General features: G+C 45.9%; 1 protein-coding gene across 14 annotated transcripts in view; it reads right to left on the bottom strand.

Annotated features, from left to right (window-relative positions):
• Positions 1–3,501: 3,501 nt before the first annotated feature.
• KIAA1217 (KIAA1217 ortholog) overlaps positions 3,502–26,492 on the bottom strand; it is a 374,019-nt gene continuing 351,028 nt past the window's right edge. For 11 of the 14 annotated variants that reach the window (XM_075419527.1, XM_075419525.1, XM_075419526.1 and 8 more), the window contains 10 exons: positions 25,009–25,139; positions 24,616–24,763; positions 22,573–23,053; positions 21,720–21,900; positions 15,837–15,991; positions 15,070–15,216; positions 11,565–11,684; positions 6,420–8,111; positions 5,831–5,953; positions 3,502–5,118 (listed from right to left, as the gene is read on the bottom strand). In XM_075419527.1, coding sequence (XP_075275642.1) covers positions 4,624–5,118; positions 5,831–5,953; positions 6,420–8,111; positions 11,565–11,684; positions 15,070–15,216; positions 15,837–15,991; positions 21,720–21,900; positions 22,573–23,053; positions 24,616–24,763; positions 25,009–25,139 — 3,673 coding nt within the window. In that variant the 3' untranslated portion in view covers positions 3,502–4,623. The remainder of the gene's footprint in view (positions 5,119–5,830; positions 5,954–6,419; positions 8,112–11,564; positions 11,685–15,069; positions 15,217–15,836; positions 15,992–21,719; positions 21,901–22,572; positions 23,054–24,615; positions 24,764–25,008; positions 25,140–26,492) is intronic. The other 3 variants (XM_075419536.1, XM_075419538.1, XM_075419537.1) reach the window with 2 other exon arrangements.

The following is a 26,492-nucleotide window of genomic DNA, read 5'->3' as shown; positions in this document are numbered from 1 at the left end:
CCCTGCTTTGTGTGAACTCTCTACCAGTTACTTTTTTCCTACTATTTTCTTGCATACTTCCTTGAAAACAAAGCGCCTGTTCATTGCTTTGGGTATTCCCAGGTCTTACACCATCATTTGCTTGGCAGAGGATTAAACCTGTGTCAATAATAAATAAGCAGTGAACGTTGTGAGCGCAGAAAAATCTGCTCGTAGGTGTGTGCCCTGTCGCTGAGAAGGAATTACAGTAACTGGGATGTGTAGGCTGAGGTGGCTGTAAGCAGACTTCTGTTTCTTTCCAAAGCGGCTGTAACGGGCCCGTGCTTGTTCTGCTGTGCTTTTGATCCTTGTAAGAAATCATCATAAAATATTAGCTGTCAGGAAGAGCATGGGATACGATGGTTGAAGATCTGTGAAAGTTCTCGCCGCGTAAGTGTGTGCGTCTGGTACAGTTCACAGAAAATTGAATCGTGCTCTTGGCTCTTTGCAAACTAAAATGTCTTTTCCCCCCAGAGCGAACAGGAAGCCGGTGCCGTGGCAGCGTTTCTGCGTGCAGCGCAGGGATGAATGGGTATGGTTTGTGAGACGGAGTAACTGACAATGACTTTTGTTTCGGGCCTGGTAGTAAAGTGCATTTGAACAAGAGATGTTGAAATATGGTGTGGTGATGCCTGTGTAAGGCTGTTCATCAGCAGCGACCCATCGTCTCAGCGGAGGCGTACTTTGCCCCATCGTTAGCCTCAAGCTCGCTGGAGTGCATGTTGAGCATCCCCAGTAAGGCGCGGGGGTCTCCTTGGTGAAGCCGGGTGCTTGTGGAGGTGCGTGGGGGGTCTGCCTTGTTCTCTAATCCGACAGCTGTTGTGATGGATCAAGCTAATCTTCACTTTGTGTGTTCATAGGTAACTAACGAACTTCACTTGTGAGTCTGGCTGTGTGGCTGCTGACTCTTGTGCTTGAGAGCACAGAACTGCTATTGTATTGACTAAAACGGAGCACAAGGTCTTTTGAAAAACCGGGAACTTAAAAACAGCCCACCAGACAGGAGCTGTGTTGGCTGGCAGTGCTGCAGGCACAGACGTGCAGCCTTGGTGGTACCGTTGCTGCCGCACCGGCTGCGTGGAAGCTGCAGAGCTGTTGCAGAAGGAGCTTGGACAAGTCAGGGATATCTGTGAGGGTTACAGCAGTCTGGGTGACCGCTGCCCTGCCTGTCCGTGTGAGTCGGGTCTCGGAGGCGGCAGCCGGGCGGGCGGAAGGGTGTACTGAGGTTTTGGGGAGATGGAGGGAGTGATCTGTCGGGCGCATTGGGGATCGGGCATGGCTGAGCTCTGCCCGAAGGCAGGAGCACGGGGCAGCGTGTCTGAGGCTGGGAAGGCACCAATGCTGCAGCTGCTGCTGCTCTTGGGGGACTGCCAAGGTTTGGGGCCACCTTACATTCCGGCCAGCGTGGCAACTGAGAGGACAGACATGTTTAGGAGCCATTGTCATGCCCTGATCTTAAGAGCAGCTACTTCAGACCCTTACCTCTGGTGCTGTTTTTTTCCTTTTTTTTATTATTTTGTTTTTGGATTTGAGGTGGGGTGTGTTTTTATTTGTTTTTTTTCCCCTCTGGCCCTGGAAGAGAAGGATGACAGCCTGATGACACAGGGAGGGAAACGCGTGCAATAACCTGCCCTGAGGTGAATGCCGTTAGTGCCAGCGTTTCCCCTGGATTCCGCGGGGTGGGCAGCCCCACGAGGTCACAGAGCCACTGAGGTGAGCAGGGACCTCGGGGTCGCCTGGTCCTGCCCTGGCTCAGGGCTGGGGCTGGTCAGGGTTTGAGTGGCTCTGAGGATGGAGGCTCCACAACCTCCCTGGGCAGCTTGTGCCAGTGTGTGATCACGCTTACACTCAAAAGGGGCTTTCTCTTTCTTTCATGTTTAAGCAGAATTTATTGTATTTCAGTTTGTGCCTATTTTTTGGTTTTATACTCTTCAGAAGGATTCAAACTGGCTTGGAAAGTGCTTTTGGTCTGAGGACTGCGTGGAGCTGTGTGGCTACAAGTGGTTAGGAACAGGTCTAAGCTGGGATACGACGGGGAAGTAACGAAAGGATGAACTGTGATGGTAGGTAGTAGCGTTTGGATTTTTAGAATGGTTCCAAACAGCGGGTTTTGTTTCAGCAGGGATCCGTGGTTTAGTTTGAAATCCTTTTTCTGGTATCTGGTAGCAGTCCTACAGCACCTCCCAGCTTTTTAAGCCTCTCTGAAGGGCTCGTTGTGGTCCCCATTAGTGTCGCTCACAGCACTGATAATGTGGAACTGGGACACGGCCACAGTCCTGACGGTTTCTTAACTTCTTTACGTGGCTGCAGAGCTGAAGGAAGATCCTTTGCTGAGCTGCACGCCAGGGTCTCTTCCTGTCTGCAGCAGGAGGAGGGAGCGTGAGGTGTGGCCTCACCTGCTACAGAAGGCTGCGTTCTTGTGTTGAAAGCCAGGTCGTTCCGCTGTCCCCAGTCAGACAGCAAGCAAGCAGTTGGTTGTGCCAGCCTGCGGAAGGAAGGGTGCAGTTTGATGCGAGGCTGGGAGGGTGAATGACTTAAAAACCAGATCTGCCACTGTTGAAGTGGTGCGGGTACCTGTGGCTCAGTCACGAGACAGTAAGAATCGGCCTTAACCGTCTGTTAGCAAACCCGTGAGTGTTTACGCGTGCGGGAAGAGCTGCCTCTTGGCAGGGAGCAGGCGAATTTTGGCCCTCTACATTTCACGGCAGATGTGTCCTGCCCATCCCTCCTCTTCCCTGCCCTGTGCACCCTCTTCTGCTCTGCCTTCCCACCCTTGTGGCCTGCCTGTTGGTGGGGCTGGGGGCTGCGTTGCTCTGTGTTTGCTGCAGCCCCCAGGGGCATGGTCAGCGGCATGGCGCGTGCTCTGCTGCCAGCTCCCAGGCTGACTCGGACCGTGGCAGGCAGCAGGACGGTCCTGCTTGCCTTCCAGCTCCTTCCACCTCAAAAGGGAGCGGTGAGCAGTGTCAGTTCTGGTTTTTTAGAACAGTGAGATCCCATCACAGTGAACCTGTGGGCTCACTGCAAACTCAGCAGTGGGCCTTTCCCAGCGCTGCGCCAGCGGAGGGGCTGGCACTCAGCGCGGCCCTGCTGGAACCAGACTCTGTTGTGTTTGCAAGGTGTGAGTTTTGACGTCCTTTAGTTACTCCCGCTGCAAGGGACGGCACCATCTGAGGGCTCGGCCTCGAGGCGATGCTCTGCAGAGACAGGAGGAGTAAAACGAAGAGCCCTTACAGGTGGGAGAGATGAGACCTCATTCAATCAAAGGTTCAGGTGCTTTTGGTTTTTTATTGCTAGTTTTCTAACCTGGAGTTCCAGTAATTAGCTGTTGTCCAGGTACATTTGAAAGACCCCATTTTAAAATTAATACTTATGTATGGCTTTAATCTGGGGAAAACAGTCAGCTTTTCTCCTGATGCTTTAATGCTCACAGGCAAACAGCTAATTGAGACCATTATAAAAGTTATTAGTGACAGAATACAAATATATAAGCATGCAGCCCTTTATTTTTGTAAAGATCTTTGCTCATCATAGTTCTGTATATTACATTATGGTGTTATACAAATAAATTTATTTACAAAACCATGAGCTATGCAAGCTTCTTGCCTTTTTTCCTAATTGACTGATAGCCATCTTTTTCAACCCTTCCCCGTACACATTTTTAAGCATGCATAAAAATTAACTTTGGTGTGGTAAAACTACTCTATGTGCCCAGCCACATACAGTATTTACTTATTTATATATATTTATAGGTATGTACAAAAGTTTGCCAGTATACAGAACAGTGCAGAAGTGTACATTTTAAAATCCACAAAGCAATACGTTAATGGGTTACCAGGTCTCAGTAAAATAAAACTGAAGGAAAAGGGTGGATTTAGCTAAGAAAAAAAGTAATTGGCAACGACCTAGATGTGTAAAACAATTTATTATGTTTTTTCTTGGCTTGGCAAATTCTTAAATATAATCTGAACGGCAGTGCAATAGGTTGAGTTGCCTCGTACACACCAAGACCAGTCTCGTTCTGCTCCTTGTGCAGAGGTTTACTGTCCAGCATACTACTTTCAAATGTACATTACAATAGTATCAAAATGTTTTGGCAAAAAGATCTCGAAAGGAACCATGAAATTTGTTGACAAAAATAGAAATCTGTAACAAAGCTAAATAACACCAAAATAAAAGAAAAATATTTTAGTTTCAGTTTTACAGTTGTGTATAATCACACTTTAGTATATCTCTGTTCACTTCTAGTCCCCATAATGAAAAATAGCTTTATACAAAACAACTTAGTAAATCTGTACCCATCCGTTTTCCCATGCTCGGCACGCCGCTGTGCACACGCGCTCAGGCCCACGCGCGCGCCTGCACCCTTCTCTGCACAGGGTGCTGCCCACAGAGAGGAAACGCTCTTCTACCATTACAGCAGCAAGGGAGCTTTACAAAACCGGCACGCTAATCTAGTGTAGTAATTCAGTATTTAGCACGTGATTAGTATTAAGCCTCCAGCAATACAGCAAAACGGTTACATTCCCTGGTTAAAATATTGGCTGTGGATTCTCTGCGGATGAGCGAGAAGCCCGGGCGACGTCGTGCGCGTGCTGCGCCCGGCCTTTAGGATGGCTCCTTGGCCGCGGATGGGGCGGACTTGCCGGCATTTCCGTTCTGCGCCTTGTAGCTGGTGAAGCTAGGGGTGTGGATTGTCCTGATGCTCTTCACACCTTGGCTCAGTGAGGTGGGGGAGGTGGAGGGGGCGGGGGAGGTAGAGGAGGAAGGAGGGGGTGGCCGGCCGTTTTGAGTCTGCAGTGAGAAGGAGAGATGGTGACCTTTCCCTGGGTAAGCGGGGCTCTGCAGCTTGGAGGAGCCGTTGGAGACAGAGGGGATGAGGGAGGTAGAGTAAGTTAGGCGACCTGTCTGAGGACCGAGAAGGTTAGAGGAGGGAATGGAGGTTTTAGTGGGGGGATTCAGAGTGTTAGAGCTGTCACCGCTAGAAGCAGGTGCTGAGCTGCTTTTCCCAGAAGTGGGAGAAAAGGCTGGGATCTTAGAAGCAGGTAGGGTAGGGGAAGTAGCCTTATAGTCCCCACCAGCTTTCTTAGCACTTCCATTAGCCTGCAAATAAAGACGGCAGGAGACAGTTTGTCAGAAAGCCAGTAACACGATAAACCAACCGGACCCGGGGAAACAGCCCTACGGAGAGTGAGAATTAACGGTTCGAGGCCTGAGCCAAGTCCTGCAGCCGTGGGCTGGACCCGGCAGAAAACCCCAAGTGCCCGGCGCAGAGTGCATAGAGAGAGCGAGAGCCGACACAGCCTCCGTCAGCAGGCGCGATCTACGGGTTAGGGACCAGTCACTGCACCGGTCGTGCTTCTGGGTTATCAACGCGCCAACAGACGGGTCCGGCCGGAGAGTTAACGTGCACCGACTGCCATCTACTACACCGACAGGTTAGTGTCCGCGGCTCCCTGGAAAGACTCTCTCAACAACAGAAGCGTTCCCAGCTCTCCTAAGGAACCCCCACATTGACTAAAGGGAAAGTAAACAAGTAGCTGACATCTTCAGATTACAGCTGAATACCACAGTTTTAAAAACAAAACGAAACGAAACAAAAAGCAGCAGGTGTTTTATTGCAGACATGCATGCACAAGCATGGTGAGAAGATCAGTAGAGACTGTCATGCCCCCAGGATCCAGGACGTCCAGTTAGGCCTCACTCGCAAGACAGGCAGCTGTTACTCGGTATAATCGCGGTCAGTTACTGGAGTTTTTAAATACACAAACAACACGGAATGTCCGTCCAAACACCGGGTTTAGGGTAAAACTACCTGTCTGTATTGGCGTGGATCCTGCAGCTTGTGCTGTTTGCCCGCTTTCTCCGCGCTTCCTTGCCTAGTCTTTGAAGCCATGGGGACCGGCATCCGGCTGGTCTGGGCGGCTGCGCTGGAGCCCTGCGGAAACGAGCGGAGGGGCAGGGAGGGGAGAGAAGGGGAAGGCCCCATCAGCACCGCCGGGCCTGAAGAGGACACTGCACACCATGCGCCAAAGAAAAAACCAAAAGCCAACAGTACTACATGCAGGGAAAGTTCAGGAGCTTCACACTGCAGGTGTTAATTTCCAGAATCAAATGGAGAAAACTGCTCAGCTACTGATCAGCCTGGATTTCGTGTCAGTGACGCTTGTCATTTCACACAGCGGATTATTTGACCCAGCTCCCCTGCATTTGCCCATCACCAATCAGCAGCAAAGATTAAAAAAAAACCACCCCAACGGTCTATTAGCTGTTAGACACCTCGTGGGGAGCCCAAACAAGCCACCTGAGAGGAAGCAAACAAATCACAAGACCCTCTGGTTTAACGGTGATTATTGCAGATTTTTAGAAAGCGGCCGGAGGTTTGGTTTCTCGGACTGAGGTACCTTACGTGACGTGGCTGGGAGTGACGGAGGGGGCTCTACACCAGCAAGGCTCTCATCCAGCACTACAAGCTCTTGGGGTGGGCTCTCTGGTACTACCTGGGCAGAGAAGGGGACAGTGCATCCCTCAGAGCTGTATGTGCTTTCAGGGAGAGATTTTGGGCTCATTTCACTGATGGTGTTTTCCAGCTGCTTTATAGTCTGCTCAAGGCTGTCTAGCGTTCGGTATGTACTCTGCCGAATTTCGTCAGTCCTAGACAGGGACACTGCAGCTCCCGGGGCTCCTTCTTGCTTCCCAGAAGGACTTTTGTCACTGTCCTCGGGCTGAGATCTGGTGATTTCGAATCTCTTTGCTTCTTTGTGCTGCTTCAGGGTCCCGTCTTCCTCCTCTTCTTCATAGACCACAACCTGCAAGGTCTTCTTCCCAGTCTTGGTTCCTGTCCGTATCGCCTGTGTCAGAGCAGCTAGCTGCTTTTTAGGGAATTTGAACTTAAATTTTTTCTTGGACTCCTGCCTGCTTCCAAACTGATCAGTGGAGTCCAGGTTTGCTTCCGTGTTCAGCCCATAGATCTGACGGTATTTGTTAAAACTCGTCTTCGTGCTTTCCTCCTCTGCGGGAGGGCTGGTTTGTGCAGGGTCGGAGGAAGACTCGGGGTTACACACGTACTGCTCGTTGAGCTCGGGAGCTGCTGAGGACTCCTCTGTGGTTGCTTTTTTGTCATTAACTACTGGTGGCTCTTCCTTCTGGTTCTCGGAGCTTTCATGTGCTTCATTTTCTTCCTCCTCCTCTTCCTCTTCTATCTTTTCTTCTGTCATCATTTTCTCCAACTCTTCATCACACTCCTCAAAAATTGTAGAAAGCCGCTTATAAGCTGACCTAATATCCATCGGTTCATCAAAAATGATGATGACGGGTTTTTTGTCCAGACACACCACTGGCTCTTCGCTGTCTGTGCTTCCTGGGACGCCCTTCTCTGACGCCACGTCCTTCCTCCCATCGATGTTCACTGTCTGCACATCTCCAGCGTTCCGGCTGACTATATCGTGAACTTCCCCGCTCGAGAGGACCTGGACAGCTGTTTTAGTAATCATGAAGGCGATGTTTTCTGTGGGTGGGCTGTCATCACTTGGCGAGCTAGCCGGAGACTCTGTCTCTTCAATGCTGCTCACACTGTTACTTGTGGACACTTTGGGTCTCAGCACAACCTGGTTGTAGCTGACTGCAGAAGCTTCTTGCTCCTGTGAGGAAGGTTGAGGCCCTGCAGCCTCCTGCGTGTGCCTCACGAGAGGGGCAACGCTACTGATGGGGATGTGCTTCCCTGTGCTCTGCAAAGCTTCACCCTGCGGCAGGCCCTGGCGAGGATCTCGTGAGACTCCATAGTTTGGCTTTTGTTTTCCAGTTTCAACAGCTGGAAAATGGGATCCTAAAATATCTGGAGCTCCTCTTCGTTTGTCATCCTCAGGCAAACTGACACCAGACAGGTTTGTGCTTGTATTCTGGAAGTTTTTCTTAGAATAGTCTCTACTGTCTACAAAAAACCCCTTGCTAAATGTAGGACTGTCAATCATTGAAAAGCCAATTTTACTGTCAGCTGTGCTGGATGAATCAGAACCCAATTCTTCTTCAGTTTTCCCTTCCCTCTTCGCTTTAGGATGGTCACTATCTGTGGGAGATCCTGTTGCAGCCCCATACACCTAAGGGGGAAAGTCGGATTACTTAGTTATTCAGGGCTGTCACCTTTACAGGACGGTTTTTTTTTTTCTCCCCCAAGCGAATTGTCATATTCTCAGGGGAAGCACAGACCTTGTGAACTCACCACTGTGTTTACTGCTGCAAAGGAATGTCTGAAGTTGTCATCTGATTCCTATCTTTCTTTGGGGCAAAATTCCCCATTCTGGCAGAACAGCGCGTGATGCTGCTGCTCTCTGAGCTGTGCACGGGGCCAGCACGGGCTGTCACCTGGGGCTCCTGTCTGACCGAGGCCTCCGGAGTAGGTGAAAGCACACTAGTTACTGTATTTCCAACACAGTACTACCCTGACCCCCTACTTTCCAGTTAAAAAAAAAATCCCTAGTTTGTGTAAAGAAAAGATTCACAGTTATGTGGTTAAGTTGTGCTGGGACAGACCAACGGGAGCGCGGCGTGGTCGGGCTGACAGCAGGGCGCTGTGGGTTGCGAGCTCACCGGAGTGCCCGACGCCAGAGGCTGGCTGGCCTCAAGAGGAAGCCCTGTACCAGTAAAAGCTGCTTTTCAAATTACGACATGTTTCTGCTTCTAACGTCCCTCACACCTGAGCAGCGCTGTTCCATCACAGTTAATACGATCACAGTCTGAGCATTTCTAAATCCTTGCTGCAGCTTAAAAGCCCTCCTTCAAAATTACCAGCGGCACCCTGCAGCGCCTGTGAAAGGGCAGAATGAAACATTGAGCTAACATTCACTTACAGAAGCAACTCTGAACAGCACAGAGAGAGGTCAGCCACTAGCTCAAAAGTAGTATATTCCCAGCAATGCAAATTTAAGGGCACTTTTTTCTTTATTGCCAAATGAGGTCCCCTGGAGATGCTGTTTTGTAATACCAGGCTTTTCTCTGGGGCTTGGTTTGTTGAGTGCTAGTGACAGCTTAGGATAAACACCACTCACCAGGATGAGGGAGTGACCTCAGGGGGCACCATTCCTATGGACGAGCGAGAGAGGCATCTACAGTCAAAAGATGGTTCGCCAAGAAGGAAATGAATCTGGCCTCAAGTGCTGGAAGGCAGTGAGCCACAACTGTTACTGCTCCCATTGCTTGAGACTGGACGCTGACTCCTAACACACCAGACGGACAGACTGCATTTATATGAGCATCCAGATGTGCAGAAGGTCAGTCGGGAGTCACGCCCCCAGCTGAGATGAATGAGTGACGGTACAGAAACCTACAGGTTGGCTAGTGCATGCGCTCCCCGTGCACGCAGAGGTTTTCAAGGTATAGTTTCTACACCTCGTGTGTTATTTTCTTACATACTGTGTGAGGATTTTACACAGAAAAACTTTACACATAGTCAAAACCAGGAGTGAGAAAGTCAACGATAAACCAGAGTCATGGTTCATCTCTACAAAGGCTTATTAGCAGTAACAAGGCTGTGCAGCTGCTCCACAGATACCCTGACACCCCTCGTATTTCTAAACAAGGAGGAGCTCTCCCACAAACCAGCCCCAGCCAGCAAGGCATCGCTGGGCCAGCTGACACTGTCTGCACTTGGTGCCGAGAACCGGCATCGGAACAAAGCGCCAGGCTTGTGGTCACTTCAGGCCCAGACCTGCAAAGTGGCAGGCATCTCCCAGTCCCGTGACACGTCCAAGCTCCCAGAATTAGCCTGGGCCATTTAATGGCACTTGCTGTCTGTCGATAAGCTGACTCAGTGACTGAGGTCCCATTGCTTTGCATCTTTTTTAGCAAGTTCTTGTTCCAAGCATCAGTGCTACATCTCGTGGTGTCATTGTACAACAGATCTCATTTTAGGACAGCAGCAGCCCTTCTACTAAACAGTAAAACTACAACAAAGTTATTTTCCTCTATGAGTTTATCATAACCACGAGACTCCATATTTAAAGCAAATAAATGTCATGTCAGATGACAAAACCAGATCTCATTAATGTTAGTTTCCTGGACTTTGTGTTATTCCAGTAAGTAGCAGTTTATGGCAATTACTTGGCAGCACCTTCCAAAGAAACCTCTGTGCTACAGGATATGCGGTGTCTTGAATGGTGACCCAGGTGTCCGTGCTACAATAGGATCTACTCATTCTGACACCAGTAGTAACGAGGATGAACAAAGATACATTCACACTTCTTTTTTCCTCATAATGCTGTCACACAATCCACAACAAAGCAGTTTTTCCCTTTTACTCGTACCTATGAAATTGTACCCTCACCAGCCAGGTGCCTGCAGCTTTAGACCAGAACTGCTGTTTGGGCAGCTCAAAGCCGACCCCTCGTGTGTGATGCCCCGATCTGCCAGCAGTACCTTCTGGGGGACGTACAGGTTTTGATGCTAACAAGACACCACGATCCAGGTGTCACCTGGTGCTTTACAGCTGCAGTGCCCTATGCAGCTGCAGCTCACTGCAGTTCAGGCCGCTGGGTTCTTCCCTGCCTTGGGGACCTGGCAAGGTCATTTTCTCTCTCCTTGCCTCAGTTTCTGTTAAATGAAGTTGAAGTGCAATGTCTCCCACGAAATCCTTTGGGAGCTACTCATGATGCTACATCAGAGAAGGTGTTGCTGCTGTTTCCGATTTGCATGCACACACAAAATGCACAAGTTGAAATGCTGTGCTGAAGAGCTGTGTTTTCTTCCCCACCACGTCCCCCTTCACTGCAAACTGGCATTTGGCTGACAAGCTGTCATGCCTGCATGACGCCCCCCCAACCCAGCAATGATCCAATTTGTTATTCTTGAAAAGAGGTCTCCAAAGGCAGAAATATTTGTCCTTCTCTTCATCCTGCACATTGGCCTCCCACTAAGACCACTCAACTCAACCAGGAACCTCAGTCCAGACACTGCTGTGAAATTCACCCCAGCCTGGCACCTGACATGAGGCACCTCTCCTAAGTCCCCAAAGACTGAATCTCAGGCATTAGCTTGCAGAGTAAGAGCAAATTCAGCCCACCCACCTTGACTCTGTCTTCCAATAAGCTGAATGGGATTTTTGAATAACTATTTCTGGGATCAACAAATGAAGCAAAATAAAGCAGAAATTCTCTAAAGTGGCTCTTGTGCCTGAGAGGAACCACTAATTCTCCTCAATACAAGAACAAGGCTTAGGAGAGATGCTACACCGTCCATTGGCAGAACAACACTGGAAGGATGTTGTGAGGAGTATGAACATCTCTTTGGCAGAAACTGATGTATCCTCTTTAATTTTGATTTCACAGAATCATAAAACTTCGTGCAATCCTTGTATAATTGCTGATGAGATACATAATGCAGATTGATACAACGTTCTGTACAAGCATTTCTGAGCCATAGGGAGATCAAAGGAAGAAAACCACCGGGCAGTGGTGGGTGGGGGTTAGAGAGAACCGGACACAAGATATAAGATTAGTTTTGAAGAAAAGAAGGTTATGCCAAGACCGGGTGGCATGTTTATAAACACCACTTGTTACCTTCTTTTCCTTGTGATGCATTAAAGTCCCAGGCCTTATGTCTTTAACATGTATATCATTTCTGGACTGTTCAGCATGACTGTTTGAGTTTACATCCACAAATGAGCACTTCTGGAAAGCCTAGGAAATAAATACTGCAGGTTATCAGAAGACCAAGTAGCTTTTACACAGAAATGTCTGGAGATGACCAACTACAAAGAGAGCATTTGTTTTTAACATTCACAGCTCAACAACATTATCTACAAGCTCACAAGGTAATAGAGATTTTAGACTATCAGACTAAGAGCAATAGCGCATCCCCTCCAGCCTGCCAAGACTGCACTCTTAACTCATCACGTTGACCTCAATGTTCCCTGCAGGGAGATGAGCTTGATTTCTGTTTTTACAGATGGGGAGACGAAGGCACACAGAGGTGCTGCAAACTATCCAAGCTTAAGCAGGAAGCCCACGACAAACTTCGGGCTTGTGACAGTACCTACTTCCTAGTGGCTGATAATCACGCAAGAGTTACAGAACTCCACTTCTCCCCACACAAACTGTTATTGAAACTTTAGACCTGGTGACATGTGGCTTTGCCGCAGCCATCACTAACATTCCAGATGGTGACAGTCCCGACATCTAGGCGTGCAGACCACTGGCCTCCCACCGTGTGTACCCCAGTGCCTGGCCTGGACTCTTCAGCCCTTTCTCTTGCTATCCTCTTTTGATTTCCTTTGGGTTTCTCTGTCTGCTGGCTCCCAGATCTGGAGGAGCAGAATTGTCACTGCCACCACTGCACAGTGCTGGCTGCAAGTGTGCAGCACCGGGATTTCTGCAGGCCTCTACTGACACAGCCTGCCTCCAGGGAGATGTGCAGGTAGGACATCTCCACCAGCCCGAGGAATGAGGGAGGAGTGCTTACAGGGGTCAAACACACTGTCACATGCAAGAAGATTATATCATTATACCATGTATTGGGGAAATTATTTAATTCCTGGCAACTCTCATGAAAGTAATAGCCCTGATTACAGACTAGAATCAGGCCGTTCTTTAAATGGTGTACTCCTCATATGTACTGTATGTTTATGCAAAACTCAGGAAAGTAACAATAACGACAAAAAAATAATGCAAAAGTCAGAGTGTAGAGGTTCTGGTTTTCCATTACATCCTGTTTGATGTGTTCACAGACCAGAGTACCTAAGACAACATGGAGCTACTAGAAAAAGTAGTCTTGCTGCTCATAGTACAGGGTACAGACTTTCCCCAGCTCACCCATTTGTAAGACCAGTGATGTGTTTCACAGTTAGGCATATCATCTACAAAAGCATCCTCAAAGTCCTTCAGACTTCAAGCGATGAAGAATTCACCATTTCCCTTGGTAACTGTTTATTTATCACCTTTGCTGCGAAATACGTATAACAGTGTCCAAATACAGCCTGTGCTATAGCAGCTGATTATTAGTATGCTTTTTTCTGCTAGATTAAAAATGTACTTCCCTTGAAAGTATCTCTACATTCTACTCAAGTCTCTTCTGAACCTTCATATTCTTTACAGCCTTTTCAAACAGGGGACGCATGGATACTTAATCATGGATGTAGCAGCCCAGCACTGATCTCACTGATCCTGCACACAGAGATAAAAACACTCCCTGTTCTCATATCCACACCCAAAGCAGACACTAACTTTGTGGCAACAGCACTGACCTGGGAGCTCCTGTCTACTTGTCACTGCAGTGCCCGCTTCTTTCCAAGACATGCAGTTGTGGTCTGGCCTGTATTTTGTTGTTCTTCATGTGGACTTACGTTTCAGTGAATGTATTATGACCATTAAGTGATTGCTATCATCTCCCTGCTCTCATACTTGATGAGTTTGAATTAAGCTGATGTAAACAGTAAGGATTTTAAATGTATTTCCAGGCTGCTGATGAAAATACAGAGTGACACTGGGCCTGCAGCTGATCCCTGTGGGACCTGACTATAAACACCTGCATCAAGGGCAACACTTTCAGAGCCAAACAGCTCTCAGTCATCCTATGATTTTTTTTTGTCTACTCTAAGGTGCCAGATTTTTATCAGAATGTTGTATGATGTTTGATCAAATGACTTCCAAAAATGTTTATAGTTATACAATTCAGTTTAAGTAGTCAAACCTGTTACCTGATCAAAGAGTGTTGTTTGCTTTGAAAGATCTGTGTTCACTAGCATAACTGTCTATCTCTGTCCTTCAGTTCTTCATGGATTGAATCCCATACCTGATTTCCCCTTATTCTGCCTGTGACTGACAACAGACTGACGAGCCTGCAGCTCCTGGATCAAGCAGTTTGCCCTTTCTGAGACATGGTACACTGCCAACCTTGTAAAATAAACCTGGTATTTTGGTATTTGTTTAAAATGAGCATTGCTTGTCCCCAGAGCTAGCATTGAACACTCATTCCCTGTTGAGATACCATGCCTATTTCTCCTCCTCAGCTCCTCTCAGTCCCCCCTTTCCAGACCTCAACCTCTACTTCATTGTTGCCATTGGCAAGGCAGCCGGGTTGCTTTCCTGGAGACAGGAGACAATGTGACAGTTTCACTGTCCTCAGCTTCCCTGTCGTACCAGCCACTAGCACACAAATGGGGGATAAGGGTAAACCGCTGCTCTCGCTCCCTGCAAACCAGCTGTTTGAAGCACTGGTGGGTAAAAGCTGAGCAAAAGGGCACGGTGCACCCATCACATGTAACAGTTGCTGCTTAACATCCATGCCTCCTGTGCTGCAAATGCTCCCTGGGCAGCACCAAACTCACCTTTCGGCAGGTGGACAGCGGGGATCATGCTGTGGCAGTGCGCTGAAACAACCCAGCATCAGAAGTTATAGCCAGTTAACCTGATCCACATCTCCTTTCCTCTTGTGGGCACAGAAGAGGACAGAGAGTGACCTTGGGAAGCTGGAGCTCGCTGATGGTAGCTGGAATAGCTGGCTTCTACTGCAGCAGCACCATTGCCGAACTAAACCGGCCTATGTGCTACCAAGCGAAGGACCAGCAAGAGCGCACTACTTCTATGCCACTGGCAGAGTATTGTACCAGTCACGTAACAGGGAACAGAACATGTTTCAATGTTCAGACACTCTGGGAAACATTGGACCATAGCACAGAACAAGTGAGCACGGCCGGCCAGGAGCAGACGCCGTGTTCTCTGCTCCCACTAACGTTAACAGAAATGACAGGCTCTCAGCACCGCTCCAGTCTGGTACTAAGTGAGAAATGCTAGGCCAGGGACAAGCACACCAATATTTCACTTGTCCCATCAACGTGTGTAAGATTCTCCAGTGGCAACACTGCATTCTCAACCACTCTCTCAGCTTCAGACTTCTTCAACAAAATTTGGGTGGTGCTTACAAAACGTGTACCACCCAGTGCAACAGAGTGGGACCGAGTGAGACTGGCAGACCTACTTTCTTTTGTGTTCTGAGCTAGAAATTGTGCTGGGGCCCTAGAAGTTCTACTGGGCACAGGTGTCTTTGTGTGCAACCCAAAAGGCATACCTGTAATTCTGCCATTATTTTATCTCCTTCCTCTTCCTCTTCATCTTTTGCAGCTGATGCTATAGCATGCCCTGTGCTCCGAGACAATGCGTGATCCTCGTTAGGGGCTTTGGATTGTGCTGATTGCCCAGCATCTTCACTGCACTCCTACAAGGGGATGAGACAGCACAGACAGAAAATACAGTTGTGCCTTTGCGAAACAACCACAGCAAATTTGACACTACTGCAATTCCCCTGTTGCAAGGTCCCTCTTCCTTTTTACAGAGACTGCTACTTCATCAGCTCAAAAGCAACCAATATTGCTGATGTGACAGCACGTTCACAGATTAAAAAGCTTCCTAACTTGGATTTCCCTCCACTTCCTTCAGGGAACAGAACAGATGGGGAAAGGAAGCCCAAAGAAACTAAATTGCAACATTTCTGTAAAAGCACTCTCAAATCTGAGCTGATCTTCCCCATCTGTGTAAGGCACGCTTTTTTATTTTTGATCTTCTTACCACTCTAAATGAAATCAGCCTGTGACTTGCCTTCTGCACTGCTAGGAGAAAAGCACAGCAAGGCTAAAACTCCTGTAAACAGAACTGATCAAACCTTACTATTTGGCCTAACAGCAGTGTTTCCTGGTAAGCAGTTTCAGTAGCAATCATCAGGACACAACTCTGTCTCAACTTCTTTTGTAGTTTACAGACACAGCCCAAGCCTGGGAATGTTTCTCTGTGCCAGCCACTCATCAACAGTCTGATTGCCTAGAGTTTGAATCATCAAACCTTGACAGCAGCAGCCTCTTTTCTGGCTGCATAGACGACATCTCCTGATCTCGTTGTGGTTAATCCTGACCCTGGCAGGTAACTGCGCCGCGGAGGTGGAGGAGGTGGAGATTTGGTCAGCTTGTCATTATCCTGTTCTCCATCAGGAACTTCTTCTGCAAGTAAACAGAGCAGCACAAAGTGAGCATAGGTAAAGGAGGGATAAAAGGATTTGCATCCCCATCTCAAGTGGAAAGGAAAAAAAAAAAAAGTCTTAAAAGGTGAATATATATGAAATATATACATGAATAGAAACACATTTGTGATTTAAGTGGAAACGCCTTGAAGAAAAGCAGATAGTGCTGCACTTGCACGGAGAAACCATGTCACTTCATCCAGAAAGTTTCAGCAAAACTCTTGTCCCCCATGTCCCTGTGGCTGGGTGTCGGCCCTTTGTGTACAAGCATGACAGCACAGCACACTTCTGCAAATTAATCACTCATAAAGAAACGTGTAAGGTGTAGGCTCAGCTGGGTGCCTGGTTACAGATAGTGCCCCTGTAGCCTCCTTTGGTAGCATGGCCATTGATGTGGCTACTAACCAGACACCAAACCTGCAGGCTTCTTGCTCTCAGCAATTCTGCAGCAACCAGCACACATTTCCGTTCTGCCTGGGAGGTGCTGCCCACAAGGTGCTAGGAGAGGAGCCAAAGAGTTCTGTCCATCTGATAGTTGCAAAAAACAAGCTAAGTTTAAAGGCTTAGAGGGAAAATGTAAATATCACTCTAGAGATGCCACCTCTCCAGTTCAGCGAGTCCTCTTGCCGCTAAGCAGGGCAAGCGAGCACCAAGGGCAACTGTACTTGCTTCTCTTCCAAGACAGCATTTGTTTTCACTTTACTTACTAGTAACTATTCCAGGAATGCACAGTTTTGCCTCTGAATTATAAGAACCCTATATGTATATTTTGCTAACCCATGAAGATTCAAATACCAAATCCAACAGCTAAGCAGAGCAAGCCCTTGCGTTCCAAGGAGAGTCTTCCAAGACAAGACCAGTTTCTCAAACTGGTATTTCCCCACCACAACACTTCCCCATCCAGCTGACACTTCCTCTTCCCTGCCATCACCGGATAGCGTTTTTTCCAGAAGCAGCATTACATTGTTTGTGACCTGTCCCTGTGTGTTTCTGGTCCCAGGCTAAGCATAATAGATGGCAACAGCCACCATGTTCACACTGCTATTTACAGTGTTTGTTTTTAAGAGTGAGAGAACAACCAGTGTTACATAAACAGCTGGAATAAATATAACCCAGAAAGAGAAAACCTCCTGTTTTTGGGATTACCCAGCTGTTCAGGGCTAAGTATTCCTTCTGGGCAAGTTATTGCACAACTGCCCACTCCTGGGGCTGTGTCAGTCTTCTCCGACGCGCCGGCTGGCCCCTGGGGCTGGACAGAGAGCCCTTGTCTGACCTGGCCTCGTCTTTGTTCCCTTCTTAGCTCAAATGTTCTTTGAAACTGCTTAAGCTTAAAGAAATGCTCTGTTGTATTATCTCCTGCCCTGCTTATCTGGCACTGCCTCGCAGGACTGCAACGATGGTGAGTTTCCAGATGCACCTTACATTAGACCACTTCTTTGGTCAATACGCACCACCAAGTTTTTCATGACATCAGACATACTGCTGCTGTAAAAGTAGAGTAATTCTCTAAGATGGTGTTTAGCAGACTATGATGCGAGGCCTGGGCAAATCCTCACTCCTTTTAATGGGCTCAACCCATTACCCTCAAACTGGTAGCAGCTCTGACTGCAAGAACATGAAAGTTTTTCTCGCACTTCGTACGAGCAAGGCTGGATGAGAGACATGGAAGGCACAAAGAAAGAATGACTCCTACCACCTCTTTCACATCTGTGAGACATCTCCACCTTCAAAATGGGAGATAAAAAGGAGAAAGACAGCCAAGACAAATTGTCAGTGAGAGCGGCAGGTGCACAGGCTATCGAAGGCTAATGTCCTCACGTCCCTCAACTGAAGTCGTTAAGGAGAGGTTGTGATGGGGTTTGCTCACGTTCAATGCAATGACACCAGACAAGATGTAAAACTTCAAAGCTGAATTTCTATTTCCTTCACTAAACAATTTTATTTCCCCAATCTAAATGGGAAAGAAAAAAAGCTTTGGAGGAAAACAAATTGAGGAAAAGACCTTTTTCTAATATTTTTTCTTTCTTATGGCTCAGTTCTTCTAGCATATTTACAGAGGGAGGAGTAAATGGCCAAGTACAATCCACTCAGTTGGAGACTAATCATGATCAAAAATGCTACTTTATGGAACCTTGTTTGGTGCCAAAGGGCTCAGTGCTTCTGTGAACAAAATGGGAGTTGTTCTTTACTAGCCACTTCACTGAACTGAAGCATTCTTCAACAGGCACAGCCAGACTGGAATTGATTTCCCCCACCATACAAATTTCTACTTGCACCAAAAAAATCCATCATGTCTTAAAATGACCTCAAAATAATAATGCCTGTGTTGAGGCAGCCTTTGTAGTCATATAAGCAAACTGTCTTTAGTGGAAGCTACTGATCACTCAGCACTTGCAAAAATCAAGGCATTCTTACATATGAAGGCACAAAGAGACATGAAGGAGCCCAATTTCTAATGTACACGCTAGAAACATTACCCATACTTTTCACTGAACAATCTTGATAACAAAGATGAGTTAGAGTCAAGACATTAAAGCAGTATTTAGAGAGTCATCTGCAAAATTGTGTAAAGTGTATAATTTTACTTTGTTTTGTGCTTTGCAGGGGAAGAAAAAGTGTTTCTTAATTGGGTTCTGTGTGGAGAATGGCTGAGACAACATATTCTGGCAATGTGATCTATCTGGGTTCTGCAGCAAAGGCAACAGAGGTCTCTGCTAATTTATGGCCAAAACGTCTTATGCACTATATTCATAGGTAGGTAGTCTCTCTTTCCTTATGTTGCTCAGTTTTCTAGTCTACAGCAGACTAATACTGAAATTTTAATCCTGAGTCATATAAGACTTGAGTGGCATGTGAGATATATAATCAGATATTAAGGAAAAGTTTCACTGTTCCCTTATTTCTGTTACTATTATAGGATTCATTATGCACAACAGAAGGCAAATGTCTCAATCTCATCAAATTTCTCCTTACATCGGCTGGCTACACACTGTGCAAATTGTAATCTAGAAGTGGATTAGTTAACTGTGCGAGTTACAAAACTTCTCTGTTATTGTGTTCTGCACTTTCAAAGACGTCACAGCTCACTGCACCCATATGGTATTTATTTTCACTGACATTTTCTATTTATTCCACACATTATAAAAGTTAATTGTGTTGATAGCCAGTAACCTTACTGAATGGTGCCAGAATTCTAAAATTATTTTATGAAGTTGAACAGAATTTATTTTAAACCTGAATGTTGTGAAACATCCAAGCAGCCACAACTTGTCAGTGCTAAAGGTGCACCCAGAACAAAATGCTGGATCTGAAAACACTCTTCCCAAATTCTTTATGAATTTGTGTACGCAAGCCCCAGGCCATCGTTCTGCAGCTATTTACAACCTTGGTGTGCCAACACCTTGAGTGCAGCATGCAGCTCTGGTCTCCATCGCTCCAGAAGGCCACAGTGGAATTAGAGAAGGGCAACTCAAACAAGCCTGGGGAGGGAGCAGCTGTCGTAGATGGAGGCACCAGAAAGGCTGCAAGTTTGCAGTCTGGAGCCCTCAGGGCAGGCTGAGACCTCCAGAGATCAAGGTTTATCCACTGCCTTCATGATTTTACAAAGGGAATGCAGAGCTGCTGTTTGCCAAATCGCAGAATATTAGAACTATGGGGAACTCAGTGAAGCTGGTACTAGATCGTTTTAAAGCTGGCAAAGAAAAGCTCCTTCACAGGATGGGGAGTGAGCTCCTGGAGATTGCTGCCACAGCAGTGGGGAGGCAAATGGTATAAGCAGGTATAGAGAAATGACTGGATAAAAGGTCCATAATGAATATGAAAAGGAGGAGGCTGGGATATTCCCTCTAATAACAGTTGGAGGAGTTGGGGAAGTGCTAGCAGACTGCAGAATGTGGCCAGGTTCTGCGCTGCCCACAGACAGTATCTCCCATTGCTTCTGTCAGAGACAGACTGCTGAGCCAGATGGACTATTGCTTAAGTAGCTGGGTAAGAATTTTGCAACTGACTCATGTTTGGCTAATGAGGTAAATCCAAGGTTTGGCTGATGCATCTTCTTTGTTCCTTGAACTTTGAAGAAACTCAGACATGGATTTGTATGTTAAACTGTGAAAGAAACAGGACTGGAAGGACACCCCATATTGCTGCTACCACAGAGTAGCTCTACCTATATAATTCTTGATCTATGCTAGTCTAAGCCATTCTCTCCAGTTAGGGGGATCTTACCTCCTCCTCATTGCCTCATACAGCCTTCTTCAGTGCTTCACTTTCCTTATCGTTTTGAGTTTTTCCCCTAATACCTAACCTGGATCTTCCTGGCTGCAATTGCCAACTTCTACTGCTGCTCTACCCACACAAACCAAGTTAGTCTTTTCTTTTTTAAGCAGATTTTTATGTATTCAGAGATTGCTTTGTCCTTCCTCAGCCTTCACTTCCTCATGCTAAACAAAACCAGTTCTTTCTTTTTTGTTCCCCAGAGATCATGCATTTTTAGAGCTCTAGTCATTATTATCGCTGTCCTTTTGACTCTCTCCTATTTGTTCAGCATTCCTTGAGGTCCAAAACATCGAGTTTGGGAATTTCTATGTAAAAGCTCACCACTGCTGAGCAGATTCATGTGTCTTGTAGATATTCCTGTTTGTCTCATGATGATGTTTGACTTTTTTTGCTACAGGGTCACAGTCTACAGTCTGACTGACATTCAACTTGAAACACGGTGTATCTACAGCATAGCTGTGGACAGCCAGAATGCTTACTGTGAAAGTCACTCTCATTCATTCCTACATATCTGTCCACTTCCCCAAGACAACTCAGTTAGGTAGCATCACAGATCATCTTCAGACCTCTGAGGGACTCATCCAAAACACTGGTTGTATTTATAGTTTAAGATTCTGAAGCTAGCAAAGATCATTAAGATCAAATAGTCTGACTTTCCACTTAATGTAGGTTCAAGGATTTCTTTAAGCGGGTCTTGCATTATGCACAGAGCTTATGCCTGAGCAGCCTTTCAGAAAGAAACATAGCATTCCTTAAAGATTTGAAGTGGCAGAGAATCCTACATGCTCATAACTGAACTTCAGTGATTACTTACTCTAAATGTTAAAATTTGACAGCTGATTTTTTATGTGGCTTTTTCTAGCTTCAGCTTCCAATTGATAGCACTTGTGAGAATATGTTCTGCAAAGTTAAAAGCCTTTCTTGCTCCAAGAAACCTCAGGCATGTCTTGATCTTCTTTTGATAACAAACATGTCTACAAAAAGAGATTCTTAGGTTTCTGATGGTAAGATCAGTTGTGCTCAAACTCTCTGTGGTTCTTTCCAGAGCTCCCTGTAATGCTAAACTTGTAAGTGCAAAACTGAACGCAGTATACTAGATATAGATATAATATAGTATGCAGATACTCATCTCTGTCAAAAGCAAGGTATACTCTTACTCTCCTGCTCATGAGCACTCTTTATCTCCAGAGGACAAACTCACTCCCTCAGTTGTAATACAGGGAAATTTGTGTTCAGCTAGTTACTTCACACTGGCATCTGCAAAATCCCTGCATCCTGTCCACAGAACCTGCATTATTCCTCAGGGACATACTCACAGGTATGATCAAGAACACAGCAATCTGTAAATTGAACCCTTTCTAGAAAGCAGGAAGAATAACCTCGCTTTTCCAGATATGCAATTCTTCAGCACCATTTACTCTAGCAAACCTTACCCGAAACTTCTAGCTTTTCCACTGCATCCCCTTTAGGCAGGGCTGCTGGCTGGGGAGGCATCTCCAGGTTTGGAATTGACTTCATTATATTGGCCTGGGCCTCCTCCAAGAGCTTTTCAAATTCCTTTCCGTTGTAGTGATCAAGGTTTTGTCTTTTCTCTTCCCATTTCTTTTCAGCTTTCTAGACAAAAACAGTAAAACGTCTATTTATTTCTCTGATTTCTGCTACGATCACTAAAAAAAAATCCATGTTTCAACATTATGAGTCAATATGGATAGACTCTTTCAGTTCTAGTCAGCAACTAGAGGAAACATATTAACACTAATTGTACACTGTTTCTGACTTCCATTGTGCTAGATATGGCACAAACACACGACAAACTGACAGTGGCCACTGCTCACTAAAGGACCAAAGGCAAAATTTAAATCTGGATCACTGCTGTACTATATTGCACTGGTGATTAAAGTGCATGTCTGTAGTAAGACATGAGACTTCACTTGTGGGTTTTCTCAATATGATATGGATATTTTATGGAGATTTACAGAGTCAACGAAATCCACTGACACAAGTGTTGCCAGAGAATCATATGTTATTGTTCAAAAATAAGGTATTCTAACAGAATATTTTTTTAAATAGAGGATATTTAGATACCATAGTTACTCATTTTGGTTACATGTTACTATGCTGCTGCATTTAAAATCAGAGGATATCTTCAGAAGTTCATGGTGTAGTTAGGGGTTAAGCATATAAATCCCCAGAATGCATTTGAAAAACCCCACCTGCAGTCTCTAGCGTGAGACTGGTTGCTCAGACCCCAAGAGAGGACCACTGGTTGAGTAGAATACACCGTACCTCAATTGATACAGCTCGGTTTCTGGTACTTGCACTATGAATTTCCTCAATGAAAAGACTTTGCATGGTGGTGCCATTGACAGAGATCTGTGGTGCTGGCATGGTTTGTGTGGACTGGGATCCTCCTGCGGGCTCTTGCGGGGGGGCTGGTAGGGTGGCTGCGAGGTGGCTACCTGCCGGCCCACCTTCACTGTGGCTGGCTGCAGTGGGTGAACCCTGAGCATGGTTGACCAGAGCTGATGAATGCTGAGACTGATGGATGACAACAGGCGAGCTCTGCACGTGATGGACCGTCATTGTTGAGAAGGGAACAACTTCTGACTTGACTGATGACACCTGGGACTCTGATGTGATTGCTGTAAGGTTTTGCTTGAGCTCCTCCTGGTTTTTCAGAGCATCAGCTGCTGTGGCCTTTTCCATAGCAGAGTATTGCAGGGCTTGGGATGGATCCACACCCCTCAGCAGTCCTTCTGTAACATGTCTGCCCAGCCAAGTGGAACACAACAACATGGCACATGGTTAGCACACAGGCGAGTCATGAGTAATACTTAACAATAAACTTATGCAATGGAAAAGCACCTATATCAAAAACATCAAAATGGTGTTTTTTCATCCTGATGCTCTCAGTTGTGTGATTCTACGGCTTTCTCTCCGCATCAGGGACTCAGAGTTTTAAGGAGGCCACTCTAATTAGGACGGTTTTGCCTTCTACAATGTTTACAAACCTTCATGGATATACTGGCACTTTTTGACCAAACCATGAGTTACAGCTGGTTGATTTTAAGGGGAGAATGGAGATCAGTTGATCTGAAGTTTATACACTGTATCTAGCTAAACAACATGTTCCTGGATGAAGAGTCTGGAGTAGAATGAGCTGAGGATGTAAAGAGTCAACTATTTCTGACAGCTAGCTGTGAAATAGCTGAGCTTCGGAGTGTAGTTAGCCATCAAATGCCATCAGTTTTTCCATTACTGAAATAAAATTTATAAGGCTTAATACATAATTTCGCTGCAAAAAATTACTTTTGGTAAAATTTTGGCATGTATAGCTTATTGTTTTTTCCCCCAGAGTGATACAGGAAATAACGAGTCATTTTTAAGTAAAGGAAACTAATATGAAATGTTACCATAACTAATATGAGATGTTTACCTACATGGAAAAGTAAGTGATGACTCTTAGAAGACCTGTTACATAAACCATTTTATCCATCTGCTAGTACTGGCAAATCCTTTCTTGGATTTTTATATGTTTTACATATGCTCCAGGACATACGGAAACAATGACAACCCTACATTCTTTAGAATAATGGTAGCAACAATAGGCTTATGACTTACATTTTCTTGTAATCGAAGCAAAATTGAAACCACCACCACTGACAGTTTGGCCTGATTCACTGTTTTTTAGCAGGAATTAAATCCAATGCCTATTGCTTCATGTAAATCAGCAGTCAGCTACTGCTCATATATTCTGAAAAACATAGCTAAACACTGGCACTTAGTGGACACAACTTTTATCTAATACTTCAGCTCTCTCTAACACAACTTCCTTGCAAAGAACAAAATAAAGAATTTGCATTAATTCACAAGAATTAGTATTTCTTTCTTTCAGAAGGTTTAGGATATCTTTATCCACTTAGAATCTTTCTCTTAGTGTTACATTTTTGAGAATGCACTTTTCAGTGCCAGAGAATATTTCTGTTATCTTAGATTGCTGTAAATGCCTACAGTTAATTAGCTCAGATATGGGACTGCTGCCACTCTGTAAGCTTTCTCATCCAGGTACGTCCACATGGGGAAGTGCTGAGTTCAGAGGGAGCTAGCTTCAATTCATTGACTGGGGCTGTTGGTCAGAACAGAACCACTGCACAGAGCACAGGAAAGGCTAATCTGATCTCCCTTAAGAGGGCTCTAGGAAGAATCTATAAAATACTGCAAGCAAGATCCATTTCGCAAAATTGCCTGGGGAGAGGGGCAAACACAAAATCTGTTCCAGCCCTACTTGAGGAAATTCTGTAGTTTTGAAGGAAGAAAAAAACCCCTCACCTCCTGAGGATGGTAAGGATATCGGTCATGCTGCGTACACGTTTCAGCAAGCTGTCTAGCTTGTGTGGTTCTTCCTTTAGGAATCTCACGGCTTCTACCTCAATCCGGAGGATTGCACGCATTTTATTCTGCAATGTTGGGAACTCTCCTGCAAAGATAACAACTTTGAAGCTCAAGAGGCAATTATAAAAGTCGTGGGGAGAAACAGATGACAGGATGAATGTTAAATAGTCGAGTGTCTGCCTCTCTCCAGGGGCCATGCAACAAGCTGCTTAATACCAACTTTAAATTTTTTTGGAGGTGAAAGTTAATGCTCCCAGATCAAAGGCAAAACTGTTCTCAGCCACTGTGGTTAAAAGTGAAGAACCAAAAATAAAAAGCAAACATACATACCTTTTAGGGTGGCAACAGCTTCTCCCACTTGACGCAAAAGAAAGGCTCCATCTTCAACATCTTTCAGTGTAACTGTCTTGCTGGAAGCAGTGGAGTCCCTCTTCAGGTCTTCAACAAATGCCTCCAGCTCACTGGCAAAACAAAAGAAGTGGACATAGAATGTAAGCAGGACTTTCACATTATAATCAAATGTAAGTAAATGAACGGACTAAACTAAACCAGAAAGCTCACCTGTGGCATCTTTAAATTTGACACCACAGGCTGAAAAAACAGCAGGGTACCATGCGGGGAGGTGAGGCTGCTGGACACTCAGGCTCACAGCATAAGAACAGGCTTGTAACTAGCCCAAGCCCTTGCTTTCTCTGACAGGCTGCAGATGTGCAGGGCATATTGTCCTCCAGGCTGGTGGGGTGGTGAAACACATCTGACAGCCAGCCCTCTGGGATGCAAATCCTAGAAGGGTACAGACACACTGTACCACTACATCCAGTACTAGTTTGCACCTTGCACTTTCTTGTTGCTGATGGCATGCAAACAAATGCCCGACAGTGAAGTAACAACCCCAAAACTGGCACTAATGGCCCGTCGATGTAACCCTGTTAATCTGCGGGTCCTGCTAGACAGGATACAGTGTCTTGTTTCCACAAACAGCCAGACTGAAACAGCAAGTGTGCACTGTGTGCAGCTCTCGCTCAGCATTTGGATTCAAGAAAGAATCACTTCAGACGTTTCTTCCAACCAGTGCTATCCTGTGCTTTCTCCGGCTCCATCTGGTGCTTCCTCATCACCTTTCCTAATATTTTTTCCAGTGCTTCCACACTTCACATAAATTTTCACAATACTTCAGACACATAAACTTCATTTTTGTTTTGGAGGGAGCCCCTTTTTTCCAATTAAGGTTGAGATCGCATTGCTTTAGCTGTAGTTTCCACTCAGAAGCTTAGAAATTTCTCAAAAAATCCTGAAATGCATTATAGGCAACTATAAAAACACCCATACAAATACCTTAAAAAGGCTCATATCCTGAATATTTATTCTAAGAGAAATCTGCCTCTTTTGAGATACCAAATTCACTGACAGGAATATTCTGAGAAGCAGCTTAATTGCATGGGAGAAACCAATGCAAAGCGAACTCTGAGCTGACAAATCGGCTACTCATTTTAACCTAACTTTGGGCCTCATTTCTCGTATCCACTCAGGCAGCAGTTCTGCAGTTGCTGTAAGAGAGCCAAGATACGGGCTGATTGCCTGAAAAGGAGCAGGGGAAGATTGCCTCCTGCACCATCCAAAGGTCTTGCATTTCCACACATTTCCCTTGTGCCAGCACTACCATGCAAATCCAGCAGAAAATTACTTCATTTTCAGCCAGGCCACTTCCTAGATGCATCTCCGTGGACAGGCGACATGAGGAGGAAAAGAGTGGAGTAGGTAGACAGTAACGGGATAAAAAGCACAAAATCCCTCACAGCACCATTCTGCATTTA

This window comes from Opisthocomus hoazin, chromosome 4 (assembly GCF_030867145.1).
Source record: "Opisthocomus hoazin isolate bOpiHoa1 chromosome 4, bOpiHoa1.hap1, whole genome shotgun sequence".
NCBI classification, from domain to species: Eukaryota; Metazoa; Chordata; class Aves; order Opisthocomiformes; family Opisthocomidae; genus Opisthocomus; species Opisthocomus hoazin.
This window is presented reverse-complemented; position numbering and strand designations above follow the sequence as displayed.